We start from the raw sequence: 12,041 nt of genomic DNA, 5'->3' as shown, positions 1-12,041 counted from the left end.
TGACTCTTTCCGTGAGAGGCACATGTATCCCTTAGGATGACTTTTGTTCTAAACCTAATAAAGGAAACCCCTCACTGCTGCACCCACAGGTGTCACCTTTAAAGACAGTGCCTTGTTCGGTTCAGTTTTTGTTTTGTTTTGTTTTTTCGAGACAGGGTTTCTCTGTGTAGTTTTGGTGCCTCTCCTGGATCTCGCTCTGTAGACCAGGCTGCCTCGAACTCACAGAGATCCGCCTGGCTCTGCCTCCCGAGTGCTGGGATTAAAGGCGTGCGCCACCACCGCCCGGCCTCAGTTCAGTTTTAAATGCATGGAATCATAGGCCTTACAGACCATTGCCGGTGTGTTAGGGGCCCCAGGCTTAGACCACTCCCAACAGTCTTACCCTGCAGACGTCTGTCCATGCAGCAAGTGGAAGGACATCTTTGCCAGCGCTCTTTGAATTTCTGTTTGCTTTCATGTAAGATTGCTCCTAGCTTGGCTGGGAGGTTTCTCAGGAGGTGTCTAGGGTGTAAGTGGAGGGAGGCCTCCTGGCTTGTCGGCATCATGTTCCCTTAAGCCCTATCTTATTAGCATTAGCAGGAACCTCAAAGGGGTCAGGCTGAATGGTCTCAGCTTTGCTGTGCTCCCGTCTTAGTAAGGCCCACTGATTCTCATCCCTCCAGGAGTTGTGAGCTGTGCTCATATAGCCTGGAATCTCGTTGATAAGTTGAGAGGGAGATGGGGTACCTGGCATCTGGCTCACAGGTCCTGCCGATGGAATCATTCTGTGCACTGCTGTTAAATCACTTGGCACTTTCTCGGGATCTATATTAGCACTGTTTGCTTGTTTGTTGTCTTTGTTTGTTTTTTTTTTTTGAGACAGTGTCTCACTGTGTAGCTCTGAGAAACTCGCTGTGTGGACCAGGCTGGCCTTGAATTCACAGAGCTCCTCCTGCCTCTGCCCCTAAGTGCTGGGATTAAAGGCATGCACCACCATGCCCAGCTATTTTGGTTTTAATAACTGGAAGCAGTTCATGGTTATTTTGCTTGATTTTAGCTTCAGGATATTGAGGGTCAAGGAAATACGGTTTATTTCTTATTTCTAGGCTTTGGGAACTTAGGAACGTCTGGAGAAGGAAGGAATGGATTTCCTGACAAGCCTTCCTTCCAGGCTCGGTAAGGCAGCCTCTTTCAGCTAGAATGTAAGTGACTCACAAGCTTTTAATATTGTGCTTTTTCGACATGTATGATTTTAAAGATGACTTGCATTGGTAGATTGCACTGTAAATTTGAAAAGTATACAATAGCAAGGGATTTTAGGTGTTGCTCTCCTTCCTTGTTTATTTCTGTTATGTCGGGGACACAGTCCCTTCTGAGACATTTCATTGTTTGCTTGAGGACAGCCTTGCCAGTGGCCTCTGTTGGCCAGCATCTGATGCTGCCATTGCTGGCACGTGTGTTAGGACAGCATGCATGCTTCAGTCTTCCCTGGTGAGCCAGCGTCACTGGGATCCGCCACAATGCTACTCAGGCTGAAAACTCACAGAGGAGCTTTGAGTTCCTAGAGGCCTGCTTATAGGTGTGGCCCTGAGGCTCTTCCCTCTGCTTCTAGCAGTTTCCTTTAAATATAAAACTCCGTCTGGAACTGGTAGCACATCCCTGTAGAGCACCCATGGCAGGTGGCTCAAAACTGCTTGTAGCTCCAGCACTAGAGGATCTGACGCCCTCTTCTGGCCTCTGTGGGCATCTGCACAAATATTGAACAAAAACATACCACCTTTTTTTTTTTTTTTTTTTAAAGAAGCTTTAGTTCATTTTGATACTGATTAATTTGCTTCTAAACATAAAATTTTGGGTTAAAGCAAGTTTCTGAGAATTATGTCCTTTATTCACCAAATGATTAAATTGACTTTTTTTTTTTTTTTTTTTTTAAGTAAGTAGGTTTTGTTTTTATGAGCTGGGTCTTGTCTTGCTTAGACTGATGTTAGCAAAGTCTCTTCAAGTATCCACCTCCTGAGTAGCTGGGCCTAAAGGTACCACATCTGGCTTAAATCTGCATTAGAGAATGACCTTATAATTTCCCATGAGTCCTACTAGAACTTTTTAAAAAGACCCTCCTAGCTGGAGCTTCGGATCAGTTGGTAGAGTGACCACCAGCATGCCAGCCCACGGTTTGATCCCCATCACATCACAAACTGGGAGTGGAGGTGCAAGCCTGTCATCCTAGCACTAGGAATGTAGAGGCAGGATGACCAAGAACTTCAAGGTCAAGTGGCAAGTTCAGGACCAACCTAAGGTGCAAGAGACCCTTGTGATGAATGGGAACCAGCCATGGGTTACTTTACATTGTGTGTGCTAGGTGGTTGAGTCCCAGTGAACCTGGCAGTTGGTGCCACTGTAAGGTGTGAACATGATGTAAAAGGTAAATGACATTAAATAACAAACTCTTACTTTTCATTCAGTTCGTCTACAGTTTAGTGAAAAGCATGTGTTCTGCCATGGAGTGAGTGCAGTGTATATACCCCGGTGTGTACACAGGATGGGGCGGAGGAGTTCCTGTGTATGTGAGTTGGGATGGAGGGTGGAAAGGACTTGACAGGGTACTCCGCTCCTCAGAGGAACTGTTGCCTGTGCGTCCACCCCCCCTTGCTTATTTTATTGAAATCTGTATCTCCTATTACTCAGTGTCACCGCTTTGTCTAAGTAGATCTGTAGATGGGTGTAAGCGACACCTGCCCAGAAGAAGAGCTGTCAGGGCGATACTAATTACATGTCTTAATTTAGTTTAGTTTATGTTAAGGAGACCTGCAAAGTGTTACAATCACCTTTTGTTCTTTTCTGAAAAAGCAATTGAAAAGGTAACTGCTAACAGTCCTTAAAATTAACATTAGTTGTTGCTACAGCTGGACGGAATGGGACAATGTGTCATCTCATCTAGCTACACAGTAGCACTTAACTGTAGAGGCAGTGGGGTGTTGTTTTAAGGCTGGTGAAGCCGGTGTGGAGTCAGGAGTGTAGGGAGATGGGGCAAAGGCAGACGAATGTGCACTTTGAGGGCTTTCTAATGCACTGCTGTTCCGAGACGAGGCAGCAGTCCACTGGGTGCATCTCCAGGCATTGCAGGGGCCGCCCTGGGGAGCCAATCAGGCAGGGTCACGCCTTCTGTTGCTTCTAAGCTTTCTGCAAAAGCTTTGTTAACTTCCATAGAGATCATGTGTATTTTAAGAAAATGATACATTTTTTAAAAAAATCTTTTATGTAAGAACTGACAGAGGGATTTGCTTGTATGTGGGAAGCTGGCTTTAAGAAAGCACTCTGGCATGTTTACTACAAGTCCAGAGCTATGGAGATCTGTTTATAGATATATGTGCAACTAGATATGGACAATTGTATTTTTTTAAAATAAATATTTTTAACAAATGACTTGACTTGGTTATTCCCTGTCCCCCGCCCCAGTCACTGGTATTTTCACCCACACTAACTGGGTAAGGAATGAATTCAGCGGGTGTTGTTGAAACCTGGTCTTCGGCTGCTTGACGTGTGTCCATGGAAACGTAAAGCCCAGGTCAGAAGAGGTAGTGAAGAGGGTGATTGTAAAATGATTGCTGGCGTGGAAGAAACTGGGGGAACAGATGGGCTGGAAACACTTTGTCATGTGAAATTTTTTGTTTTTGTTTTGTTTTTCAAGACAGGGTTTCTCTGTGTCACAGCCCTGGCTGTCCTGGAACTCACTCTGTAGCCCAGGCTGGCCTTGATCTACAGAGATCCGCCTGCCTCTGCCTCCCGAGTGGTGGGATTAAAGGGGTGTGCCACCATGCCCAGCTTGTCATGTGAAATCTTTAAAAATTTTATTTCCTTGATTTACTTTGTGTCTGGGTATGTATGTGCAGGGGTACAAGTGTGCCACAGTCGGAGGACAGCTTCGGGAATCAGGTTTTGTCTTCTGTTGTGTGTCCTGGGGATCAGACTCAGGTCAAAGGTTTGGTGGCACCTCCTCTATTCCCTGAGCCATCTTTCTGGCCCTGAAGTGTGTGTGTGTGTGTGTGTGTGTGTGTGTGTTTTACAACTTCAATGTTTTGGAAATGTAGAACTCTAACGAGATGCATTATTTCAGCCTTTGGAATGTGTGTGTTTTACAACTTCAACGTTTTGGAAAATGTAGAACTCTAATGAGATGCATTTATGTCGGCCTTTGGAATGAGCAGTCCTTGCTTATTTACACTCTCGCACCCTTTTTTTTTGTTTTGAGACAGGGTCTCATGTAGCTTTGGCTGGTCTGGAACTTCCTATGTAGACCTTGCTAGCCCTGAACTGTGGTCCTCCGGCCTCAGCCATCTGAGGTTACAGATAGGCCGCACTCCAGTGCCTGGCCTCCCTAGCCCCCTTCCCTTGTATGGCCTGTGAGGAGGGAATTGGAGACCAGTTCATTCAGCAGTGAAATTGAGGCAAAATAGAATTGGCTTGAAACACCGTGGGGAAAGCGGGCTTAATAAATAGGCGACAAGATCATGTCAGAGAGAGCGGGTTCACATCCAGATGAAGGTAACAACATAACAGACGGCTGGCGGGCAGGCCACAGGCCTGGGGAGATGTCTCCTCAGGCAGTGCTTGACCACACAGTTGCCTACCTTCTCAAATGTGCTATCTAGAGTGGTCGATGGTCCCCTGAGCTCACCGTCTTACTTTTAGAACGCTCAAAGTTCCAAGTGCTCCAGTGGAAAAGCCCGAGGAAGCCACCATTTCTGATCTGGCCCTTCCAACTGTTGACACTACTTTGGAGACACCTGTGTTTACAGGGGTATCTAGTAACAAAAGTCCTCACACTGGGCCTCTTTGGGACTGGCTCTGTTAGGTGAGAGACTGTCTTAGTTAGGGTTTCTATTGCTGTGACGAGACACCGTGACCATGGCAACTCTTATAAAGAAAAACATTTAATTGGGGTGGCTTATGGTTTCAGCGTTTAGTCTATTATCATGGTGGGACATGGTGGCCTGCAGGAAGACATGCTGGAGAAGGAGCTGAGTGTCCTACATTTTGACTTACAGGAAACAGGAAGTGGTCTGTCTCACTGGGCATGGCTTGAGCATATATGAGCCCTCAAAGCCCGCCCCCACGGTGACACACTTCCTCCAACAAGACCACACCTACTCCAACAAGGCCACACCTCCTAATAGTGCCATTCCCCTTTGGGGACATTTTCTTTCAAACCAGCATGGAGACAATACTTGAGAGTCACAGGATCACACACTGATCATGACTACCCAGTGATACACTGACCAGGGTACACCTGCCTGCCACGAAAGGGATCATGAAGTGACTTCACTGGGAGTCTCTCAGAAGGACTGTGGCGTGTCATAGAGAAAGACTACCACAGGAGTGAAAATTTGAACAGCAGCAGCTCCGGGCAGATGCTGGGGATGCTACTGGGTTTAAGTGTGTTGATCTCATGTGTTTTGAACACACTGCTGTCGTTAACCAAAGCGCCTCTCCCGTCCGGCCCAGCGGTGCTTCGGTCCTGTTAACGACCTCTCCTTGAGATGCTCTTCTTCGCATACCTCCCAGGAAACCACTCTGCCCCTGAACTTGTCCCTACCTCTGGCCTCTCGTTTTCACCCTGCTGCATCAGTTCCTTTCCCAAACCTCTAGTTTTGGAGGACCTCACGGGGTTCAAACTCTCCCAGTCCCTACAACCACTACCTAGACGATTTCATTTGGTCCCTTGGCTTTAAACACTGTAAGTTATGTAACTTTTATGTATGTTATAAACATCATAAACTGATGTGCAGAAAACTTTTTTAAAAAGACGTGGCCTCACTGTGTAGCCCTGGCTGGCCTGAGCTATGTAAACCAAGCTGGCTTCAAACTCAACAGGAGATCTGCCTGCCTCTGCCTCCTGAGTGTTGGCATTAAAGGTGTGTACCATCACACAGACCAGCCAATCTTATTTTTGGCAGGTATTCTTTAAATATGTATATTTTCTTTTTTTTTTATGAATATGAGTGTTTTGTCTGCAAATGTGTGAGTGTGTCACGTAGGTGCCTGGTGCCTGAGAGACTAGTAGAAAGTGTCACATCTCCTGGAACTGGAGTTAGAGCTGGCTATGAGTTGTCCTGTGGTGCTGGGAACTGCCCCTGAGTCCTCTGGGAACAGCAAGTGCTCTTAACTGCTCAGGCGTCTCTCTGGCCCTAACACAGCTCTTGAGTATTCCTGGGCTTCCAGTGTTGAGACTGTTACCGGCCGTCTCTGTCTGGACTGTGTGTTGTTCCTAGGTTCGTGGCATCCTTCAGAGAATTCAAGAAGCAGTAGTAAAGCAGTGAGATCTTGTTGAGGAGCAGAGCGAGAGCAGAGTGGGCAGACGGAGCCAGGGAGGTGGCTCAGTGTGTAAAGGGGCTTCCTGCACAAGCCTGACAACTTGAGTTCAGATCCCCGGAATACAAGGAAAAGCCCAGTTTATAATCCTAGCTCCCTCTACCCCAGTGGTTCTCAACCTTCCTATTGCTGTGACCCTTTAATACATTTCCAGATTCTTGCATGTGGGCGTGTCTGCAGGAGGGTAGACCTGCCAGGAGAGAGATGCCGTGTCTCAGTTCCTAAGGCATCGGAAATACGTATTTTCCAATGATCGTAGGCCACCCCAAAGGGGATGTGACACCCCCCCACCCCCTGTTGAGAACCACTGTTGTACCCGGAGATGGAAGGCTAAGGCCAGAGAATCCACCAGAAGCTTTGGGCCAGAAAGCTTGGCTTATGCAGCAGCAAAGAGCCCTCCCTTCTCAGACAAGATGGAAAGGCAGGGACCAGCACCTGGGGGTTGTCTTCTGACCTCTACAGGCATGGTATGGATGTGTGCACTGCACATATCCTTTCCCATGATGCATCGATTTTAATCTCTTACATTCATACAATCATGCACGGGCATGATGGTAAGTAGGGATTTTTCCTAAGAGTTCATTTGGGGCATAGTTTGCCTTGTACATGCACTCTAAACCAGTCCAGGCCAGATGGACCCATTGCCTCACACTGATTTCTGCATACTGACTCTGCTCTCTGTATACTGCATGGCTTGAATTATTCAGTAGTCCTCGATTTCTATGGGGAAGAAAGGCCTTGACACAGTATAAAATTTTCCTCTATGAAAGGCACAAAACTTCAATGAGCTTTTTTTTTTTTTTTTTTTTTAAATTCTCAGCGCTGCTTCTGCACCTTGTGGATGTCAGTAAAGAAAAATAGCATGTCCATTTCAGTCTCCTTCCCAGATACATTGCAGGGTGTCCTTGGCCATAAAAGGGGCGTTGCTAAGGGTTGCTAGGAAGCTCCAGTCAGCGTTACCAGGTACTTTAGGGAGTGGTGTGCAGCTCCACGTTGGCAGAGTCTCCCTGGTTAAGTGTGGTGTGTACAGTCAAGCTAAGAGGAGTCTTCCCTACGCATGCCCGCCTCGACATGGCCTCATACCTCGGCACAGGGCAGACGCCTTGGACTTCTCTGGGACTGCCACCTCTCTCTCATACACACTCAGTCCACCAGCAAATCCCGCCAGTTTGACCTTCAAACTGAATCCGCTCTCACCACTCCCACTGCCACCGACGTGGCCCAGGTCACTCACGTCTCTAACCCTACAATTGTGCCTGAGCTGATCTTGTCAACTCAGCCACACAGTTTTCAGACAGCCAGAGTGACCATTTTAAACGTGGAAACTGTCCTATGTCACACTCTGTCAGTAACCTCATGTCCCCCAGAAACACCTGAGTTCCTACCCTGGTACATGTGATCTGGGCCCCAGCTAGCACATCGCCCACCCTGTTTCCTGCCCGCCCGTCGTCTTTGCAGTTGGTCCACACCAGCCTGCCAGCTGCTTCTCAGGTTCTTTGAAGCACATTCCAGTTCACAAACCTTTCCCTCGCTGTAGCCTCTGCCTGGCAGGATATTCCCAGGTACCCAGTTGGCTTTCTCCTGTAGCACAAATGCTGTCCTCTCGGTAAGATAGCCGGAGCATATCTAGGCATTCCCATGCCTACCCCTTCCCTGCTTTTTCCTTACAGTACTCCGCCATCCTCTAGCATGTTATACATTTACTTGCTGTTTCTATGGTTTTGACCTTGCAGTCTTTGAGAGGCAGGGACTTCTCATTCACTGCTGACACTACACCTAAGTGTCTGCTTTGAACGTGGTGAGCGCTTAGTTTTTTTTTTTTTTTTTTTTTTTTTTTTTTAATGAGTAAACCTCTGTGAACCGGGCCTGGAGCTCTGCTGGTGGATGCCTGCCTCCCGTGTGCACTCTGAGTTTGCTCCCCAGACCCACATAACCTGGCTGTGGGGAGGCACGCCTGTAATCCTAGCACTTGGGATGTAGAAATAAGAAAATCAGGAGTTCAAGATAATTTGAACTACATAGTAATATCTAGTCTATCTTGGTCTACAAAAGACCCGCTTTAAAAAGAAAAAAAAAAAAGACCCATTCCAGCAGAGACGATCTCCCTATGAGAACACGCCTCTCGCAAAGGATCCCCTTCATCCCTCTCCAGAAGAGGAAAGAGGAAACACAAGAAAAAGCACCTGGTGCAGAGCCCCAATTCCTAGTTTACGGATGGGAAATGCCCAGGGTGCTGTAAAATCACCACGGTCTTTAGCCATGCACAAAAGGCAGTCTTGTGTGCCGGCTGCTCCACTGTCCTCTGTCAGTGCTTGAAAAGCAAGGCTGACGGAAGGATGCTCTTCAGGAGGAAGCAGCGCTGAAAACACGTGACTCAAGATAAGTGGGAACCGTCCCAAGAAACACATTTTAAATATGTGTGTGTGTGTGTGTGTGTGTGTGTGTATTATCCATATATATGGAAAGAAAAATATATGTGAAAGAAAAAAGATACATATAATGTATGAAAGAAATAAAGAAAAAACCCTTTATGTTACTGTGCCTGCCTTTAGGTGTGCTGGGGGTTAGATTCCCATGTCTGCAGAAAGAATCTGGGAACAGGGAGACTTCACAACAGTCTGAAATGACCAAATGTTTTAGAGCTAGATGTGTGGCTCTGTGGTAAGTGCTTGTCTAGAATGCATGGAACTCCCTAGCACTGCCCTCAACCGCCAAATGTATACATACATACATACATGTGTACCTGTCATGTATGTATCACAGATATGAGGTGTGTGTGTGCATGTCTGTGCACCATGTGACCCTATAAGAGAGACCTGTCTCTGGGAAGCTTTAGACCGTTTGAGCTTATGTATAAAGGGTCAGCTGCCCTTCATGATGGATGACACACTTACTAAGCTTAAAATATTTTATTTTAGGAAAGTATTTGATTTGTTTTAATTTATTTTCTCTATTAACACATCAATCGTCACCCATGTAGATATAACCAGTGATTCTTCTTTTTAAATCTGTATAAAAAGGATGTTTTCTTGAAAAACTACAAGAAAAATACAGCTGTGCTTTTCTCTTCGCCCAGGTCAGTTACTACAGTTAGATTGCACATTTCAATTTGCCTAGCATTGGGTGCTTTTGAAAGTATTCATAAATATAGTTAAAAGGATTTGCTTAGGCCATCAGCGCTTCAAAGTGGACTTTGTTTGCATTGCAGTTTGTACCAAACGTGAATGGCGTCTAAGCTGCTTATGAGGCTTGTAATAAAGGTTAAAAACTTGAGCATGTTGGGCATGTAGCAAATACTCTATATACACTTAATTCTCTCAGAATTCCTGTGAGGTAGGGTGCTTTTAGAAATGCCACCATAGTGGTAAAAACAAGCGAGGCTAGAAATGCCTGGGCGTGGGGCAGGGGGTGGGACTGGTGGGTGGGTGGGTAGGTGGGAGGGGGTGGGGTGGGGCGGGGCCAGGTTGGGGTCCAGGTTCACAGCTAGAAGGTGAGGCTGGTACTGCTCTGTTGGTGTGTAGTGTGTGAACGACAGCCCTTGGGACTACGGTCCACTCAGCTTTCACAAGAACACGTGTATATGCACAGAGAATGCACAGATAAACCCTTGACTGTAATGGGACATTTCATTCCTTCCGGAAGTCACTGTAACAGCCATGCCAGTGATTCCAGAAATCTTGCACTCAGCCTTGTCCAGGCTGGTGAGCCTGCATCCTCGAATTCTCTGTATTACTAACCCTATGTGTTCTGCATAGAACTGAGAACTCCTGACAGACATCGATTTCTGCATACTGACACTGCTCTCTGTATACTGCATGGCTTGAATTATTCAGTGGTCCTAGATCTAGGGGGAATAAAGACCTTGACACAGTATAAAATTTTCCTCTATAAAAGGCACAAAACTTCAATGAGCTTTTTTTTTTTTTTAAATTCTCAGCGCTGCTTCTGCACCTTGTGGATGTCAGTAAAGAAAAATAGGATGTCCATTTCAGTCTCCTTGTGCTTTCTGAACCAATTAACATTGCTCATTAGCAGTGAGATGCCGGCAAAACCATCTGTTCCGGGGGACGGGGAGAGCGCAGCCATGATGTGCAGCTTTGACCATTTCTGTACCATGGCTGACCTCGGACTACCCGTGGGCTGTCACTGAGCAGCTGAGAGGAGCCCGGCAGCGTTCCATTACTTAGAAACACCTCCACCTTTGTGCCTCCGACACAGTGACCTCAGGAGCATTGCGCATGTAAAAAAGTGGTGTTTTAGCTGGGCGGTGATGGCACACGCCTTTAATCCTAGCACTCGGGAAGCAGAGCCAGGTGGATCTTTGTGAGTTCGAGGCCAGCCTGGGCTACCAAGTGAGTTCCAAGAAAGGCGCAAAGCTACACAGAGAAACGCTGTCTTGAAGAACCAAAGGGAAAAAAAAAAAAGTGGTGTTTTGAGTTGTGCCTTTGTTTAGTTACAGGTTAATTTAACTTGAAATCATGGCTGCACGACTTTCAGAATGGAAATGTAACAGTCAGCTTTTCTAAAGCTGGTCTGGGTTAGCCTCGTGTGCCACTGACCTGGGGCTCTCAAAAAAAGACTCAGGATTTCCTTTGCTATCTGAGGACACACGGGAACGCCTGATTTCTGCAGGGGGAATGTTAGGGACTTAGGATCATGGGTAAGGGAAGAACACATAAATCCTTTTCAACATGCTAGAGGGTTTTGATTAATTTTAAAATATATCTAAATATATCTACATCTAGCAATGATTAAGCTTTATGATTTCAGCATTTTTTTTTCCTCAAACCTCAACTAAAAGTGATCTCAAGCCCAGCGTTTAGCCCATGCACAGGGTGATGAGTGGAGAGATGTGAGCTGTTTTTGGTCCTCCCATCTGGTTACCATGGACTACAAAGTCTGAACCAGACAAGACGATACTAAAGTGCTAGGCAGGTGCTTGATTTGTTCAGGGAACACTCAGGGACCAGGACTCAACTTCCTGGCTAAGTATGAAAGGAAACGACGACGTAAGCAAGGTGGCAGGAGAAACCTCCGCAACCCTCGGCCTCCTGTGGCAGTTTGATCACCCTGGCGCTCAGGAGGCTGAGGTCTTCACCTCTGGTAGCTCTCAGAGGTCTCCACGCCTAGGGGTTTGTCTTGGGTAAGAACTACGAAAGAACACATAGAGAGCACAGGTAGCAGATGTGGGCGGCCGCGGCTTGCTCCGCAACAGGTCACTCTAGAGAGTGAACAAGCTTTTTGTGTCTCTGCTGTTCTGGGGCTCTGGCTCATTAGGGTACACACACACACACACACACACACACACACACACACACACACACACACACGGTACGGTGGGAAGTCAGACCAAGTTCTGGTGAAGTGTTGATAGAGGCAGTTGGCTGAGACTAGTGTCTAGGATTGGGGGAAAAACACAGAAACTGTCAGTCATTTGATATTCGGCATAATGGTGTGCCTCTTTTCCTCCCTTTCTTCTTCTTCTTCTTCTTCTTCTTCTTCTTCTTCTTCTTCTCTTCTTCTTCTCTTCTTCTTCCTCCTCCTCCTCCTCCTCCTCCTCTCCTCCTCCTCCTTCTCTCCCCCTTCTCCTTCTTTGGCCCAGTCTTTATTTGTGTGTGTGTGTGTGTGTGTGTGTGTGTGTGTGTGTGTGTGTGTGTGTGTGTGTTGGGGGGGGGGCCTGTGTGCCACAATAT

At 46.7% G+C, this 12,041-nt stretch overlaps 1 protein-coding gene across 2 annotated transcripts in view; it reads right to left on the bottom strand.

Annotated features, from left to right (window-relative positions):
- Positions 1 to 12,041, bottom strand: part of Mfsd4a (major facilitator superfamily domain containing 4A) — a 40,454-nt gene that overhangs the window by 3,584 nt on the left and 24,829 nt on the right. Inside the window, exon 10 of one of the 2 annotated variants that reach the window (XM_028876526.1) lies at positions 11,139 to 11,498. The exons of the other annotated variant lie outside the window; for it this stretch is intronic. Within the exon in view, the coding sequence (XP_028732359.1) occupies positions 11,443 to 11,498 (56 nt within the window). The 3' untranslated portion in view covers positions 11,139 to 11,442. Of the gene's footprint in view, positions 1 to 11,138; positions 11,499 to 12,041 lie in introns of those variants that run through there. 2 annotated transcript variants of the gene reach the window in all.

The sequence above is a fragment of the Peromyscus leucopus genome, chromosome 15 (assembly GCF_004664715.2).
Source record: "Peromyscus leucopus breed LL Stock chromosome 15, UCI_PerLeu_2.1, whole genome shotgun sequence".
Classification (NCBI taxonomy): Eukaryota; Metazoa; Chordata; class Mammalia; order Rodentia; family Cricetidae; genus Peromyscus; species Peromyscus leucopus.
The sequence above is the reverse complement of the archived record's forward strand: the minus strand, read 5'-3'. Positions and strand labels throughout refer to the sequence as shown.